Here is a 15,437-nt window from a genome sequence, read left to right on the forward strand (position 1 = left end):
CACTCAGGGAGAAATTTAAAGCCACTCTGAGGGGGGAGAGAGAATCCTCCACACACTCCTGGGGAGGAAAGAGAGACGTCATAACAGAGAAAACACGGTCCACGGGCACCCACCGCTGGGTCGACAGGCCACGTATTTGCCACCCCCCCTGGTGAGTGGAAGGAAGCTGTAGGTCCTCACATTCAGCAAAGGCCATGTTATTGGGCGACATTGCCTGTAACCCACTTCCCAGCTGATAACTCTGCCCCACGGAGAGCTGCTCACAGACCGCCCCGGAGGAGACAGCCGAGTGCTGTGTGAGAAACAGTCCACGGGACCCAACCCTTTCCAAACCCCCCAAATATGGCCCAGAAATGGAGGGTCACTCACAGGGAGCTGGAAAGCGTGTGCCCGGCAGGCAGTCCCCACACTCAGGTTGATGTTGGTGTCCAGAGAGCGCTGTTTGTCAGGAAAGAGTGCGCGTGTCTGAGTGCGCCCGTGATCCAGCAGCAGAGTGTACCGGAGGTCTGTGGAGAACGAGCCTGCGGGGAGAATGAGGGGCAGAGGGGAGAGCGGGAGAGAACCGTTCAGGAGGAGATGGAGAGGAGATGGAGAGAGAGAGGATAGAGAGTGGGTAGGAGATGGAGAGAGAGGACAGGAGATGGAGAGAGAGGAGAGGAGATGGAGAGAGAGGACAGGAGATGGAGAGAGAGGACAGGAGATGGAGAGAGAGGAGAGGAGATGGAGAGAGCGGGTAGGAGATGGAGAGAAAGGACAGGAGATGGAGAGAGAGGATAGGAGATGGAGAGAGAGGAGAGGAGATGGAGAGACGGGTAGGAGATGGAGAGAGGGGAGAGGAGATGGAGAGACAGGTAGGAGATGGAGAGAGGGGAGGCGGACGGGTAATGTTATCACCAAATAAAATGTCCCCTTACAGCTCCATTAACTCCTTTCAATCCATCGATCCTCCTGATGCCCCAGTACCAACTTTCTCTGTCTAATGCCTCCTTCTATCCGCCCCTGTCAGATACCCCAGCCCTCTACCTCCTGTCACCAGGGCTCTGTGGCTTCATGTTTTCTTTCAGTCCTGGACCCTCGCTTACCCCATTTCTCTCCAGTCCCCTCACTCACCCCGTGTCTCCCTCAGCCCCTCACTCACCCCGTGTCTCCCTCAGCCCCTCACTCACCCCGTGTCTCTCCAAGTTCACTTACCCTGTGTCCCCCCCAGCCCCTCACTCACCAATATGTCTGTCGCTTCTCATGCTGGTGAACAGACACACATTGACCATTAACTCTTTCCCTTGCTCTGTGGAATCCGGACATTCAAACATTGAAAGGGGGATCTCTTTCGGCTCAAATGTGAAGGAAATCGAGACTCCCAGAACAGGCCGGGACCTGAGGGAGAGTCAAGGGATTAGGTGGAAAAAAGAAGAAGGCAACGGCCTGCGTTACGGTTACTTGGAGTAAGGAGCCGAACAGGGGGAAGAACCTCGCTCCTTCACTCACTTCAATAAGAAGACTTTGCCTTCAGTCCCAATCGTTAGATCTGGAAGACCATCATCCGTCATGTCCAGGTTTCCACTAACGGATCTGCCGAAGAACATGAATCCGGCACCGAGCAAACTGCCCGCAATCCTCTACATTGAGAAGAGAAAAAGGAGAGAGGCGATACGGTGATTCCTGAACCCTCGTTTACTGCCCTGAGGCCGAACTCCGCAAGTTTACTGAATGTGCTGCCAACACAACATCTTTTACAAGACTCAGGGAACTACAGGCCAGTGAGTCTCGCTTCAGGAGCCGGGAAATTAATGGAAACAAAGAAAAGCATAGATTATCCACAGTAATAATTTACAAGAGCAGGAAGATCGTTATATACCCGTTATATCCCTGTATATTCCTCATATTATAAATTATATACTCTCCCCCCGTATAACTAATCCCGTCCTTATAACCCGTTATATCCCTGTATATTCCTCATATTATAAATTATATACTCTCCCCCCGTATAACTAATCCCGTCCTTATAACCCGTTATATCCCTGTATATTCCTCATATTATATATTATATACTCTCCGGCCGTATAACTAATCCCGTCCTTATAACCCGTTATATCCCTGTATATTCCTCATATTATATATTATATACTCTCCGGCCGTATAACTAATCCCATCCTTATAACCCGTTATATCCTGTATATTCCTCATATTATATACTCTCCGGCCGTATAACTAATCCCGTCCTTATAACCCGTTATATCCCTGTATATTCCTCATATTATAAATTATATACTCTCCCCCCGTATAACTAATCCCGTCCTTATAACCCGTTATATCCCTGTATATTCCTCATATTATAAATTATATACTCTCCCCCCGTATAACTAATCCCGTCCTTATAACCCGTTATATCCCTGTATATTCCTCATATTATATATTATATACTCTCCGGCCGTATAACTAATCCCGTCCTTATAACCCGTTATATCCCTGTATATTCCTCATATTATATATTATATACTCTCCGGCCCGTATAACTAATCCCATCCTTATAACCCGTTATATCCTGTATATTCCTCATATTATATACTCTCCGGCCGTATAACTAATCCCGTCCTTATAACCCGTTATATCCTGTATATTCCTCATATTATATATTATATACTCTCCCCCGTATAACTAATCCCGTCCTTATAACCCGTTATATCCTGTATATTCCTCATATTATATATTATATACTCTCCGGCCGTATAACTAATCCCATCCTTATAACCCTTTATATCCCTGTATATTCCTCATATTATATACTCTCCGGCCGTATAACTAATCCCGTCCTTATAACCCGTTATATCCCTGTATATTCCTCATATTATATATTATATACTCTCCCCCCGTATAACTAATCCCGTCCTTATAACCCGTTATATCCTGTATATTCCTCATATTATATATTATATACTCTCCGGCCGTATAACTAATCCCGTCCTTATAACCCGTTATATCCTGTATATTCCTCATATTATATATTATATACTCTCCGGCCGTATAACTAATCCCGTCCTTATAACCCGTTATATCCTGTATATTCCTCATATTATCATATTATATATTATATACTCTCCCCCTTATAACCCGTTATATCCCTGTATATTCCTCATATTATATATTATATACTCTCCGACCGTATAACTAATCCCGTCCTTATAACCCGTTATATCCTGTATATTCCTCATATTATATATTATATACTCTCCGACCGTATAACTAATCCCGTCCTTATAACCCGTTATATCCTGTATATTCCTCATATTATATATTATATACTCTCCGACCGTATAACTAATCCCGTCCTTATAACCCGTTATATCCTGTATATTCCTCATATTATATATTATATACTCTCCGGCCCATATAACTAATCCCGTCCTTATAACCCGTTATATCCTGTATATTCCTCATATTATATATTATATACTCTCCGGCCGTATAACTAATCCCGATGCCTAATCTGTGAGTTACGCTTTTTAACACTAAGGGAATAGAATAATGTTTGGGTCCTAAAGCTTACCGTGCACGGGGGTGAATTAATGCACGAAAGGGATTTAGGCATTTAGGGCTCTGGGGGTTAGCTGTTCGGATGCTCTATATTGGAGTAGAAGCAGCAGGAAAGGCAAAGGATGAGACGCTTTATAGAAAAAAGGATCCACTAATCCCACGCTACAGACATGTGAGACCTCATGTAGACTCCCGTCCTGTTCTGAAGACCACAGCTGGACACGTGGAGGTCACAGCTGGACACGTGGAGATCACATGTTTCATTTATTCTGCGTTCAGAAACTCACCTGGATGTACGAAGCTCTGAAGCCCCCAGGCTGACCACCGAAGATATACACGGCTCCGCGATTATTGTCCTCACAAGGAGCGCCAATGGCCATGTCGGTCACTTTATCTCCAGTTAGGTCCGTCAAGACAGCCATAGCTGATCCGAAATGCCCCAAAACCCGAGACGTGTCCCCACTCAAGGTGTCTGGACACGAGACAGTCACAACTGGGCCTTTGGAATCCTGGAGATTAAGGAGTTGGGTTAATGGATGGAGAGCTCGTGGCTCAGGGGCCACCACCAGGTTATCTTCTCTTTTCTATTTAAGTAGATTTGGTCGTCAGTGTTAAGAACGATGTTTGGTGACTGGTGGAGAATATAGCGATGGGACGTGCTCACATTATTTTATAGCATCTATAATATCGCGCATGAGGAATCGGAGGAGAAACTGAGTTCCTTTTTACTGTTACTCTCAGAGCTAGGCTTCCCTCTCACGGGGGTCTCACCATGTCTGGAATGGGACACAAGTAAACACGACCACCGGGGACGTCTGGAGAATAATACGTGGGGGCTCCAACCACCAGAAGAGTCCTTGGGAAGTTGGCGTCCACTTCAACCACACTCAACGTGGAACCAAAGTATGACCCGATCTGAAATCACAAACCATGGTAAACGTAGGAAAGGGAGACAAAACTTCCACGCAGCTGGTCACGGTGAGAACCAAAAGAAGCCAAAGGAGGCCAAACAGAACCTAAGGAGGCCAAAGTGAATGCCTGCGCGATTGTTTAATAACACGAAGAATCTGAAAAGAAATCTTCTGGAGCACAAGAACGACTGTGGGGGAGACCCTCTGTACCCCCGGCAATGGCTTCCGCATCCCCGTGGTCTCCTGTCCCTGCCGTTACCTTGTCTCCCTTGGCCATGGCTCTCAGGCGCCAGGATGATGTGGCTGAGTCCCTCTTGAAGATCATGACGCTCCCCTTGTGCTCGTGTCTCGGGGCTCCCAAAGCCAACAGGTCTCTTTCCAACAGCTGCAGGGAATATCCTACACGAAGCCCACCATAGTCAGTCTCACGGAGCAAAGACTCTCATACGTGCCCCCAAAGTGACTTCAGAAGCCCACCACCCACCTTTAACTCCTAAACGACTCCCCCCGGACGGGTGTCTGATGCTATACAGAATCACAAACCCCCTCCTGTCCCATACAGTGCGAAGGGTGTGATATCTCCTCCGAGACCCCCCTACAAGAGCGTTAGGGGGTCTCCACATCCTTTATTCTTACCCATGTATGAGCCCTTCAGGTCTTTCTGGTCCTCAGTCACGTTTATCCAAATAAAGCTTTCCTCTTGCCCCCTGAAAAATGATGCTCCTCCAGACCAGTCATAGGCCCCAACTGCCCCGAGAACAGGTCCTTCCTATAGGAGAGAGCACATACTGGGTAAGGAGAAATGCTCTGCAGATACTGGACGGGGAGAAATGCTTTGCAGATACTGGATGGGGAGGAATGCTCTGCAGATACTGGACGGGGAGAAATGCTTTGCAGATACTGGATGGGGAGAAATGCTCTGCAGATACTGGATGAGGAGGAATGCTCTGCAGACACTGGATGGGGAGAAATGCTCTGCAGATACTGGACGGGGAGAAATGCTCTGCAGATACTGGACGGGGAGAAATGCTCTGCAGGCTCTCTGGGTTCGCCGCAGACCAGCAGGGAAAGCATCAGATAGAAGAACTTACTGGGGTTAAAATCGCGCTGAACCCGTCTTGAGACATTTCCATTTCAAAAGAGCTTCCAGTCTGTGACTGTGTTCCTGTGGCAGAGAGAGAGAGACGGAGAGAGAGAGAGAGAGAGAGAGGGGCATGATAATCAGAGTGATAGGATTATGAGAGAGAGAGAGAGAACGAGAGAGGGAGATTACGAGAGAGAAAAAGAGAGACAGGATAAAAAGAGAGAGACAGAACTAACAGACAGAGAGAGAGGCATGCTAATCAGAGAGAAAAGATTAAGAGAGAGGGAGACAGGATAGAGAGAGAGAGAGAACTGACAGAGAGAGGGGCAGGATTAGGACAGAGAGAAGACGGGGGGGGGGGGCAGAACCTTCTATGGCGAAGATCTTTTCCTGAAGAGCCTCCTGAAAACGACTGAGAGCAGAGAAGTTGTCCACCCTGAGAACGTGATCCTCCGACGGCTGAGACGCGATGGTTTTCAGCTCGTTCTGTGCTCTCCGGTTATCGAAGGCATTTCCCACCTGTGGCCATGTAACAAACATCCCTCAAAACCTGTCTGCAAGGAGCACGATCAGTGGGGTTACTTTAATGAGCAAGTTTACCCCAATAACGAAGCGCAGGACCCCCATTCTTTCTGCTCGGCCAATGGAATCGGAATATGGCCTCCTGTCCCCAGTCGTCTCGCCGTCCGTGATGACGATCAGAACCTTTTGGGCCCCCGCCCGAGAGCCGCTTTCAGGGATGAAAAGTTCCGTCCTGGGGAGAGAAAAGAGAAGCCAATCGGTTTCAGGCAATAAATAGTCTCCACCCCTGAGGAGCGCACAGCTAAAACTGCTGTTAGAGCCAAGTGTTTTTCTAATCTGCCCCCAGGCTTTGGAAATCTGCCCCATGCCGCAGTCAATAAAAAACAAGCAACACGATGCCGGGGAGGAAATAGTTCAGAACTACTGAAAATGAACACTTTAATGGCCTGTGATAAATCGGCGGCCCCTCCTCGCCCTCCTCGTTTTGTCACTTACAGCACTTTGTAGATGGCCGTCGGGGTCCACGTTTGGCCTCCTAGCTGTTTAATGTTCCTGGTCAGAGCTCTCGGGTCCCTCGTGGCCACATATTGGTTGAAATCAAAATGGGTTTCAAATCTGCTGGAGTACTGCATCAGTGCAAACTGCGAGGAGAGCGAGAGACAGCGAGGAGCGTCCGGGATCAGTGTGAGTGACCGTACCCCGGCGCTGTGCAGGGACAGAGAGCGTGTGGGGCAGTGTGGGGCAGTATGTGGCGGTATGTGGCAGTGTGTGGCAGTGTGGGGCAGTGTGGGGAAGTATGTGGCAGTGTGGTGCAGTGTGTGGCAGTGTGGGGAAGTATGTGGCAGTGTGGTGCAGTGTGGTGCAGTATGTGGCAGTGTGGGGCAGTTTGGTGCAGTATGTGGCAGTGTGGGGCAGTTTAGTGCAGTATGTGGCAGTGTGGGGCAGTGTGTGGCAGTATGTTGCAGTATGTGGCAGTGTGGGGCAGTATGTGGCAGTATGTGGCAGTGTGGTGCAGTATGTGGCAGTGTGGGGCAGTATGTGGCAGTGTGGGGAAGTATGTGGCAGTATGTGGCAGTGTGGGGCAGTTTAGTGCAGTATGTGGCAGTGTCGTGCAGTATGTGGCAGTATGTTGCAGTGTGGGGCAGTATGTTGCAGTGTGGGGCAGTATGTGGCAGTATGTGGCAGTGTGGTGCAGTATGTGGCAGTGTCGTGCAGTATGTGGCAGTGTGGGGCAGTATGTGGCAGTATGTGGCAGTGTGGTGCAGTATGTGGCAGTGTGGGGCAGTATGTGGCAGTGTGGGGAAGTATGTGGCAGTGTGGGGCAGTTTGGTGCAGTATGTGGCAGTGTGGGGCAGTTTAGTGCAGTATGTGGCAGTGTCGTGCAGTATGTGGCAGTATGTTGCAGTGTGGGGCAGTATGTGGCAGTATGTGGCAGTGTGGTGCAGTATGTGGCAGTGTCGTGCAGTATGTGGCAGTGTGGGGCAGTATGTGGCAGTGTGGGGCAGTATGTGGCAGTGTGGTGCAGTATGTGGCAGTGTGGGGCAGTATGTGGCAGTTTGGTGCAGTATGTGGCAGTGTGGGGCAGTATGTGGCAGCATGTGGCAGCATGTGGCAGTGTGGGGCAGTGCTGTAGGGTAGTCGTGGTGCGGATTACCTGCGCCTGTTTACCACGGAAAGCTTCCATGACGGTGGAGACGAAGTTGAGCATTAATGTGAAATCGGAGGCAGCGATACTTCCAGAGCCGTCGATCAGAAACGCGATATCCAGATGGACGATGCTGCACTCTGCGGGATGCCCAAGGTACGCGTTAGCCCTGACAATCTGCCCCTTCATTCTGGGGATTTGCCCCTTCGTTCTGAGAAGGGGCAAATGAGGGTACGTGGCAGCGAGGGGGTACGTGACAGTGAGGGGGTACGTGGCAGCGAGGGGGTACATGGCAGCGAGGGGGTACGTGGCAGTGAGGGGGTACGTGGCAGTTAGGGGGTACATGTCAGCGAGGTGGTACGTGGCAGCGAGGGGGTACGTGGCAGCGAGGGGGTACGTGGCAGCGAGGGGGTACGTGGCAGTGAGGGGGTACCTGGCAGTGAGAGGGGCAGGCTGCCCACTAGTTGCAGCCGCTGGTCTAGCTGGTAACACTGTCCATTCACATAGATGTTCTTTCCGCAGGTTCTTTTTAGTGTCGGACCACAAGCCTGAAAGGGCAGATAAACACAGGGGGGTTACTTGGGGCAGCGTGGCTGGAAACTACCCCCCTACTCGGGGCCTGCGTGGGCCGTTCTCAGGGCTCAGCCAATGCCTGTTACTGAGTGGTGCATGTACAGTGCTGCCCCCTGCGGCGAGTGCAGGGTATTACCCCCTCATTGCCTTCTGGGAGTTTATCTGCTCTGCGGGGGGGCAGCACTCATGCCGGGGAGGAACAGGTGACGCGAATGCAGGTCCTGGAAATCATGGCCGCTCCCCCTATCGGGGGGCTCAGTTATAGGGTTAATGCTGGAAGAAGGGGTAACGTACCAGTAACTCGGGGGGGTCCTGCTGAGCCGCCAGCACCAGGCCCAGGGAGATGTTTACATCGGCCGCATTACCTGAAATACAGCGAGAATTACAACTCCCATCAGCCTCAGCAAAGAAAAGCATGTCGAGCATTAGATTATCTGTATTTAGTGTATGGTATTAGCATGTGTGTATGTTAGTGGATGGTGTTAGTGTGAGTGTATGTTAGTGGATGGTGTTAGTGTATGTTAGTGGATGGTGTTAGTGTGAGTGTATGTTAGTGGATGGTGTTAGTGTATGTTAGTGGATGGTGTTAGTGTGAGTGTATGTTAGTGGATGGTGTTAGTGTGAGTGTATGTTAGTGGATGGTGTTAGCGTGTGTGTATGTTAGTGTATGGTGTTAGCGTGTGTATGTTAGTGTATGGTGTTAGCGTGTGTGTATTTGTTAGTGGATGGTGTTATTGTGAGTGTATGTTAGTGGATGGTGTTAGCATGTGTGTATGTTAGTGGATGGTGTTAGTGTGAGTGTATGTTAGTGTATGGTGTTAGCGTGTGTGTATTTGTTAGTGGATGGTGTTATTGTGAGTGTATGTTAGTGGATGGTGTTAGTGTGAGTGTATGTTAGTGGATGGTGTTAGTGTGAGTGGATGTTAGTGGATGGTGTTAGCGTGTGTGTATGTTAGTGTATGGTGTTAGCGTGTGTATGTTAGTGGATGGTGTTAGCGTGTGTGTATTTGTTAGTGGATGGTGTTATTGTGAGTGTATGTTAGTGGATGGTGTTAGCGTGAGTGTATGTTAGTGTATGGTGTTAGCGTGTGTGTATGTTAGTGTATGGTGTTAGAGTGTGTATGTTAGTGGATGGTGTTAGCGTGTGTGTATTTGTTAGTGGATGGTGTTATTGTGAGTGTATGTTAGTGGATGGCGTTAGCATGTGTGTATGTTAGTGGATGGTGTTAGTGTGAGTGTATGTTAGTGGATGGTGTTAGCATGTGTGTATGTTAGTGGATGGTGTTAGCGTGAGTGTATGTTAGAGTATGGTGTTAGTGTGAGTGTATGTTAGAGTATGGTGTTACTAGCGTGTGTGTGTGTGCTAGTGTCTGGCAAGTATTTGTGACAGGGGTGAGCCTAGGGTTAGTGGTGCGAGGAGGGAGATGTGTGTGTGTTTGTAGTAGAGTGAGTTTGTGTGTTAGTAACATGGGACACTATTACTGGACAGAGACTATCAGGGCCACCTACAACCCGGCTCCTCCCAGTCTACTTCTTCTGGCGCCTTGTTGGACTCTACTAGCCAGCTCCTAGTGTCCCTCTATAAAATGTCCCTCTTCGCACTCTCTTGGCTCCTGCTGGTTCCATGTTGCTGGTTCCGGAGTTCCTTTGGTGCCGGTGTCCTGTGTTCTAATGCCCCAAGCTCCGGTGTGCCCAGGTCCCTCCAGTGACTGGTTTCTGAGCTCAGGTTGGCGAGGCATGTCCGTATCCCGCCTGCGTGTCAATACCCGGCGCCCTAATACCCTGACCTTTGCTCAATGTCTACCAGCTGGCCACCAGTCCCATTATTCCACCCCAGTATTGTAACCCGATGGCATTATCACATACCCTATGAATGGCAGATGTTCTTGGGTAAGTAAATAAATAAATACCCTGCTTTACAGCTCGCGGCTGATATCTGCGCAGGAAGAACTTACAGCCAAACAAAATCACAAAATAAGTATCCACACCCAGGCGTATGACATCATTCCTACCAGTCATGGAGATTGGTTGACAGACTTGGGACCCAGGGTCACATTGATACAGCTGTCCAGTTCTATTGGTGTCAGTTTGCTGGAGGGGGGCGCTGACAATTATCCTGGAGGTAGAGAAGGGGCGGTTAGGACACCTGCTGCCGGCACCTGCTCTAGCACCTGCGGACAGGTCATGTTCTCTCACCGGTTCCTCATCTGGACAACTTGGTATCCAAAACTCTGATCTCCATCCTGGAAGACGATTGGTTGATCGGTGTTCACAAAGAAGCCACCGGCAGGGGACACGGCTGTGGATTGTACACAAAAAGCAGACGATAGAAGGGAAGAAGATGACAGAGGAGACCAGAAGTCGTGCCAAAGAGGCGAAGGGGAGTGGTCTGATAGCCACACCCACTTATGCTATTGGCCCTCATATTCTGCTCACCTACGCCTCACCTATAAGAGCATCAGGGGCCTTTCTGTGGCCCCTAAACAGTAAATCCACTGAGCCAGCACATCCATGAGCCGCTCAATGTGGGGACACCACACACCAGAACCCCCCCCCCCAACGCTCCGGAAAACGGGGTCAATGCACACACCGAGGGTTTTAGAATCTATGAATGGGGCAATTACGTGTCAGCCTGGGGCTTCATACAAACATCTCAAATATTCTGCACTTGGTGGCAATAAAGGGTTAAGACAATAATTATTCTCCTTCTGAACAGAGGCAACAATCAGACTAAGGGTGGCAGAGCGGGATAATGCCCCGGGAGCATAATTCCTCCCCAGATTACCCCTGCAAACGCCTTTCATATTTGTGAATATAGCTTTTGTGGTGTGCAAGGAATGGAGGGGAGCACACACTCACACTCACACACTCACAAACACACTCAGGCGCCCACACACCAGTACACACACAAACTCACACAGAGACCCCAGAGACACAAAGATACCCCAGAGACACACAGACCCCAGAGACACACAGAGACACACAGAGACACACAGACCCCAGAGAGACACAGACCCCAGAGAGACACAGACCACAGAGACACACAGACCCCAGAGCCACACAGAGACCCCAGAGAGACACAGACCCCAGAGCCACACAGACCCCAGAGCCACACAGAGACCCCAGAGAGACACAGACCCCAGAGACACACAGAGACCCCAGAGACACAGAGACCCCAGAGACACACCGAGACCCCAGAGACACACAGACCCCAGAGAGTGGGCACCTCCAAAGAAAGGCCATTCCGTCCATCATTCACTTACCCAGACAGAGCAGCCATAGTGAGAAGGGGGCTGTACTGTGGGGGGCATCCATCGGAAGCAGCTTGTGGCACCGTCAGGTCTCTGAAATGTCTCCCTGACAGGAGAGGAAGAGGAGGACCGCGAGTGTTTGTGAAACCCCACATAGTTCCTGTAAGAGAGTTGGGTCAACTCCTTGACTGGTTTGTGACTTCTGTAATTCATTTAACCCTTTCTTCACCCTATCAGAATGGCCGCCTGCCCACTGGGACACGCCGTAGCCCCCAGGAACCTTCCGTGCCAATTAGCCCTTGAAAGCCCTTACAGATGTGGAGTGTGAGTGGGGTCTCCCCTGTGGGACCCCAAAATACGAGTCGCTGCTCCAGTCATTCACTCAAATACTCCATGTATTACATTACATTTATTGTATACAAAATCCCCTTGAAAGACACACAGACCCCGACAGACCCCGACAGACCCCGACAGACCCCGACAGACCCCGACACAGTTTCCGTCAGGTAAATATTCTGGTCTAAGGGGAGCATTTGCTGAAATTGTTGCCAGATTGCCTCTGAATCACATGTGCTGCGCAATGGGTTAATGGGGTATCAAATATACCTGTCCTCAAACTGATGAGAGAACACAGAAGGGTATGATAAAACAGGAGAGAAAAGAGACAAGGAGAGAAGGGACAGGGGATCATAAAGGGGAGAGAAGGGAGAGGGGATCATAAAGCGGAGAGAAGGGGGAGGAGAAAAGGGAGAGGGGATCATGAAGAGGAGAGAAGGGAGAGGGGAGAAGGGAGAGGGGATCATAAAGGGGAGAGAATCATAAAGCGGAGAGAAGGGGGAGGAGAAAAGGGAGAGGGGATCATGAAGAGGAGAGAAGGGAGAGGGGAGAAGGGAGAGGGGATCATAAAGGGGGAGAGAAGGGAGAGGGGATCATGAAGAGGAGAGAGGGGAGAAGGGAGAGGGGATCATAAAGGGGAGAAAATCACGAGGACGTTGGGTTTAAAGGAATTAAATCTTTGTCTTTTAATAGAAAGAGTTGAGGGAGCAGGGAAAGGGCTTCCAGCAGATGTTGCCCCCGGCAGTAGTCTATCTGGACGTTTTATTTAGTGTATGACGCGTGGCCGGAGGGTTCAACGTAGAATCACCAGATACTTCGTAACGTAATGAAAATTTCTATAAATACCAAAATAAAATCAGGAAGTGACGAAATATCTGAAGTTCACCAAATGGAGAAGCCACGGGGGGGGGGGGGTTGGAGGCCACGATCCTCCCCACGCGATTACAAAAGCCAAACCCAACTTTATCCCGAGATACTGAGAGGTCAGCCTAGGGCCACGGAGTTTGTAGGCCGTGGATCAGGACGTTCAGCCATGTTCAGCCCAGGGGCAAGAGGCCCAACAATACTGAAAGCTGATAATTCAGTCCTGCCCTATAGATGGAGCAGAGTACGGATAAAGTCAGGGTCCTTCTTACACGCCCTGTGGGCTTACGTGGCACTGAGAGAAAACCACACAAAGATGGAGATTCCACCCCGTCCATCTCGTTGCCGGACCTCCTTCACCCCCCACGGGGGCTTTCTTACTAATTACGTTAGGGACGTGGATTTCCCTGCGCCCCCCGTTAGTGGTTCTGGGGGGTATTACGGCCGCTCAGGGCTTTTAGGCTGATTGATATTTTGGGTTCGGTTTCTGCAGAATCTAAGATGAGACGATGAACCGGATAACGTCTGAGGCTTTTACAGGCTGTGGACGCGGCGGTTTTGGACGTGGCGGTTTTGGACGCAGCGGGGCGGTTATGGATGTGGCAGGGCGGTTATGGACGCAGCAGGGCGGTTATGGACGTGGCGGTTTTGGACGTGGCGGTTATGAACGCGGCGGTTTTGGACGTGGCGGTTATGGACGCAGCAGGGCGGTTATGGACGTGGCGGTTATGGACGTGGCGGTTTTGGACGTGGCGGTTATGGACGCAGCGGGGCGGTTATGGACGTGGCGGTTATGGACGCAGCAGGGTGGTTTTGGCCCTTTTTTTTCTTTACAGAAACTCATTTTGTGAAAATTCTGTTGTGAAATTGTGAGCAGCCACGCGAGTGCCAGGAGGAAGTGGTGAGCAGTGAGTTGGTGGCCACACGGTTCGAAGGTGTGAACTGAAACTCACTCGGCCCTAATCACCTCCAAAGTGGAAAGACAAACATATCCCTTACAAAAAAATACTGCAGTTTTTCTGAAGTAATACTGCAGTTTTTTGGACATGAAAAAACTGCAATACTTTTACTGCAGTTTTACTGCATTTGTACTTCACTGTACTGCAGTTATTTTTGTACGGAAGTACAAATGCAATAAAGCTGCAGCACATTGAAGCACAACTGTAGGTTTGCAATATAAAAAAAAAAAGTGCAGTAAATGTGTAGTAAAACTGCAGTACAGTGAAGTACAAATGCAGTAAAACTGCAGTAAAAGTGCAGTATTGCAGTTTTTTCATGTCCAAAAAACTGCAGTATTACTTCAGAAAAACTGCAGTAATTTTTCGTAAGGGATAATCAGGAACAAAATTGAGTCCTCCCCGATTAGTGGCTGCAGTCATTGGTTCATGCCCCCCAACTGTCCCGATTTGAGCGGGACAGTCCTGATTTCGGGACTCTGTCTCGCTGTACCGCCTATCCCTATCTCTGTCCCGCTTTGCAGAGGCAGAGGAAGGGTGAGATCCGTACTCACCTCAGGTGCAGTGCTGCAGCGGGGGGGGGGGGGTGCACAGCCGCCCAATCAGCAGCCGCAGTCTGCGGGACTGGTTTGGGATCTCCCTCTAGTCGGCTCAACATTAGGGAGCGCGAGGTCTGTCGCTTTACTGCTCCCTCATCACTACCTGCCGGCAAATAATGCCGAGCGCCGGGATATGACGTCACCCCCGCACTCTGCATCAATGGCCGGTGCTCAGCGATGAGTGAGCAGTAAAGAGACAGACCTCGCGCTCCCACCACAGGATGGAGGATGAGGTAAGAGATGGGGAGAAAGGGGTGTAAGGGCAGTGTATGTGTCTATACGTGTGTGTTTGTAAGCTTGTGTGTGTGTGTGTATGGACAGGCGTGTGTAAGGGCAGTGTATGTGTCTATGTCTGTTTATGGGCAGGTGTGTGTAAATGTAAAGTGTGTGTGTGTGTGTAAAGGCCGTGTACATGTATGTGTGTGTGTGTGTAAAGGCAGTGTACATGTATGTGTGTGTTTATGGGCAGGTGTGTGTTAAAAAAAAATCTCTGTTGCTGTGGACTACTCTTCCAATGATACTCAACCAGCATTATGGTGGACACCTGGCTGGCTGAGAATCATGGGAATTGTAGTCCACAGCTAGTATCTGCAGCTTTAGTGTTGGCTGCAATTCCCATGATGCTCAGCCAGCATCATGGAAGCAGTATGTCTGGCTGAGCCTCATGGGAACTGTAGTTAACAGCAAATGATGTGTCAGATGTTAGTTGTGGATTACAACTCCCATGATGCCTAGTCATGGTGGACACCTGGCTGGCTGAGCATCATGGGAATTGTAGTTCACAGATAGGATCGGCAGCTTTATCTACTGTTAACTGCACTTCCCATGACGCTCAGCCAGCATCATGGAGGCAGTATGTCTGGCTGAGCGTCATGGGAATTCAGTTCAATGTGTTGGTTCTTTTTAATACGCATGGCTGTGCTGACAGAAATAAAGCGGGTTTTACGGGCGAGCTCGACGTTTTTACGTGGCGTTGGATCGCTTGTATCGGTGAGTTCCACGAGAGCCATTAAAAAAAAAAAAGTGTCCCTCTTTCACGTTTTGAAAGGTTGGGAGGTACGTTGGTGTGAAATGGACACTCTCAGCCGTCATCATACCACGAGCCGTAAACGAGCTGCAACCCTTTAATGACTAATAACAGGTTAATTACATCAGCGGGGGAGGG

The 15,437-nt window shown here is 49.7% G+C and overlaps 1 protein-coding gene across 1 annotated transcript in view; it reads right to left on the reverse strand.

The window, feature by feature from the left end:
- LOC149285603 (integrin alpha-M-like) overlaps window positions 1-8,683 on the reverse strand; it is a 15,542-nt gene extending 6,859 nt beyond the window's left edge. Inside the window, exons 1-14 of the mRNA XM_089495091.1 lie at window positions 8,632-8,683; window positions 7,703-8,241; window positions 6,544-6,689; window positions 6,127-6,280; window positions 5,895-6,045; window positions 5,534-5,607; window positions 5,079-5,211; window positions 4,702-4,841; window positions 4,303-4,446; window positions 3,819-4,040; window positions 1,486-1,616; window positions 1,220-1,374; window positions 370-521; window positions 1-58 (exon numbers count right to left, since the gene is read on the reverse strand). The exon at window positions 1-58 is cut by the window's left edge and continues 47 nt beyond it. Coding sequence (XP_089351217.1) covers window positions 1-58; window positions 370-521; window positions 1,220-1,374; window positions 1,486-1,616; window positions 3,819-4,040; window positions 4,303-4,446; window positions 4,702-4,841; window positions 5,079-5,211; window positions 5,534-5,607; window positions 5,895-6,045; window positions 6,127-6,280; window positions 6,544-6,689; window positions 7,703-8,241; window positions 8,632-8,683 — 2,251 coding nt within the window. The remainder of the gene's footprint in view (window positions 59-369; window positions 522-1,219; window positions 1,375-1,485; window positions 1,617-3,818; window positions 4,041-4,302; window positions 4,447-4,701; window positions 4,842-5,078; window positions 5,212-5,533; window positions 5,608-5,894; window positions 6,046-6,126; window positions 6,281-6,543; window positions 6,690-7,702; window positions 8,242-8,631) is intronic.
- Between the last annotated feature and the right edge of the window lie 6,754 nt (window positions 8,684-15,437).

This window comes from Sceloporus occidentalis, unplaced genomic scaffold (assembly GCF_023333645.1).
Source record: "Sceloporus occidentalis isolate IW3139 unplaced genomic scaffold, rSceOcc1.0.p SCAF_76, whole genome shotgun sequence".
In the NCBI taxonomy this organism is placed as follows: Eukaryota; Metazoa; Chordata; class Lepidosauria; order Squamata; family Phrynosomatidae; genus Sceloporus; species Sceloporus occidentalis.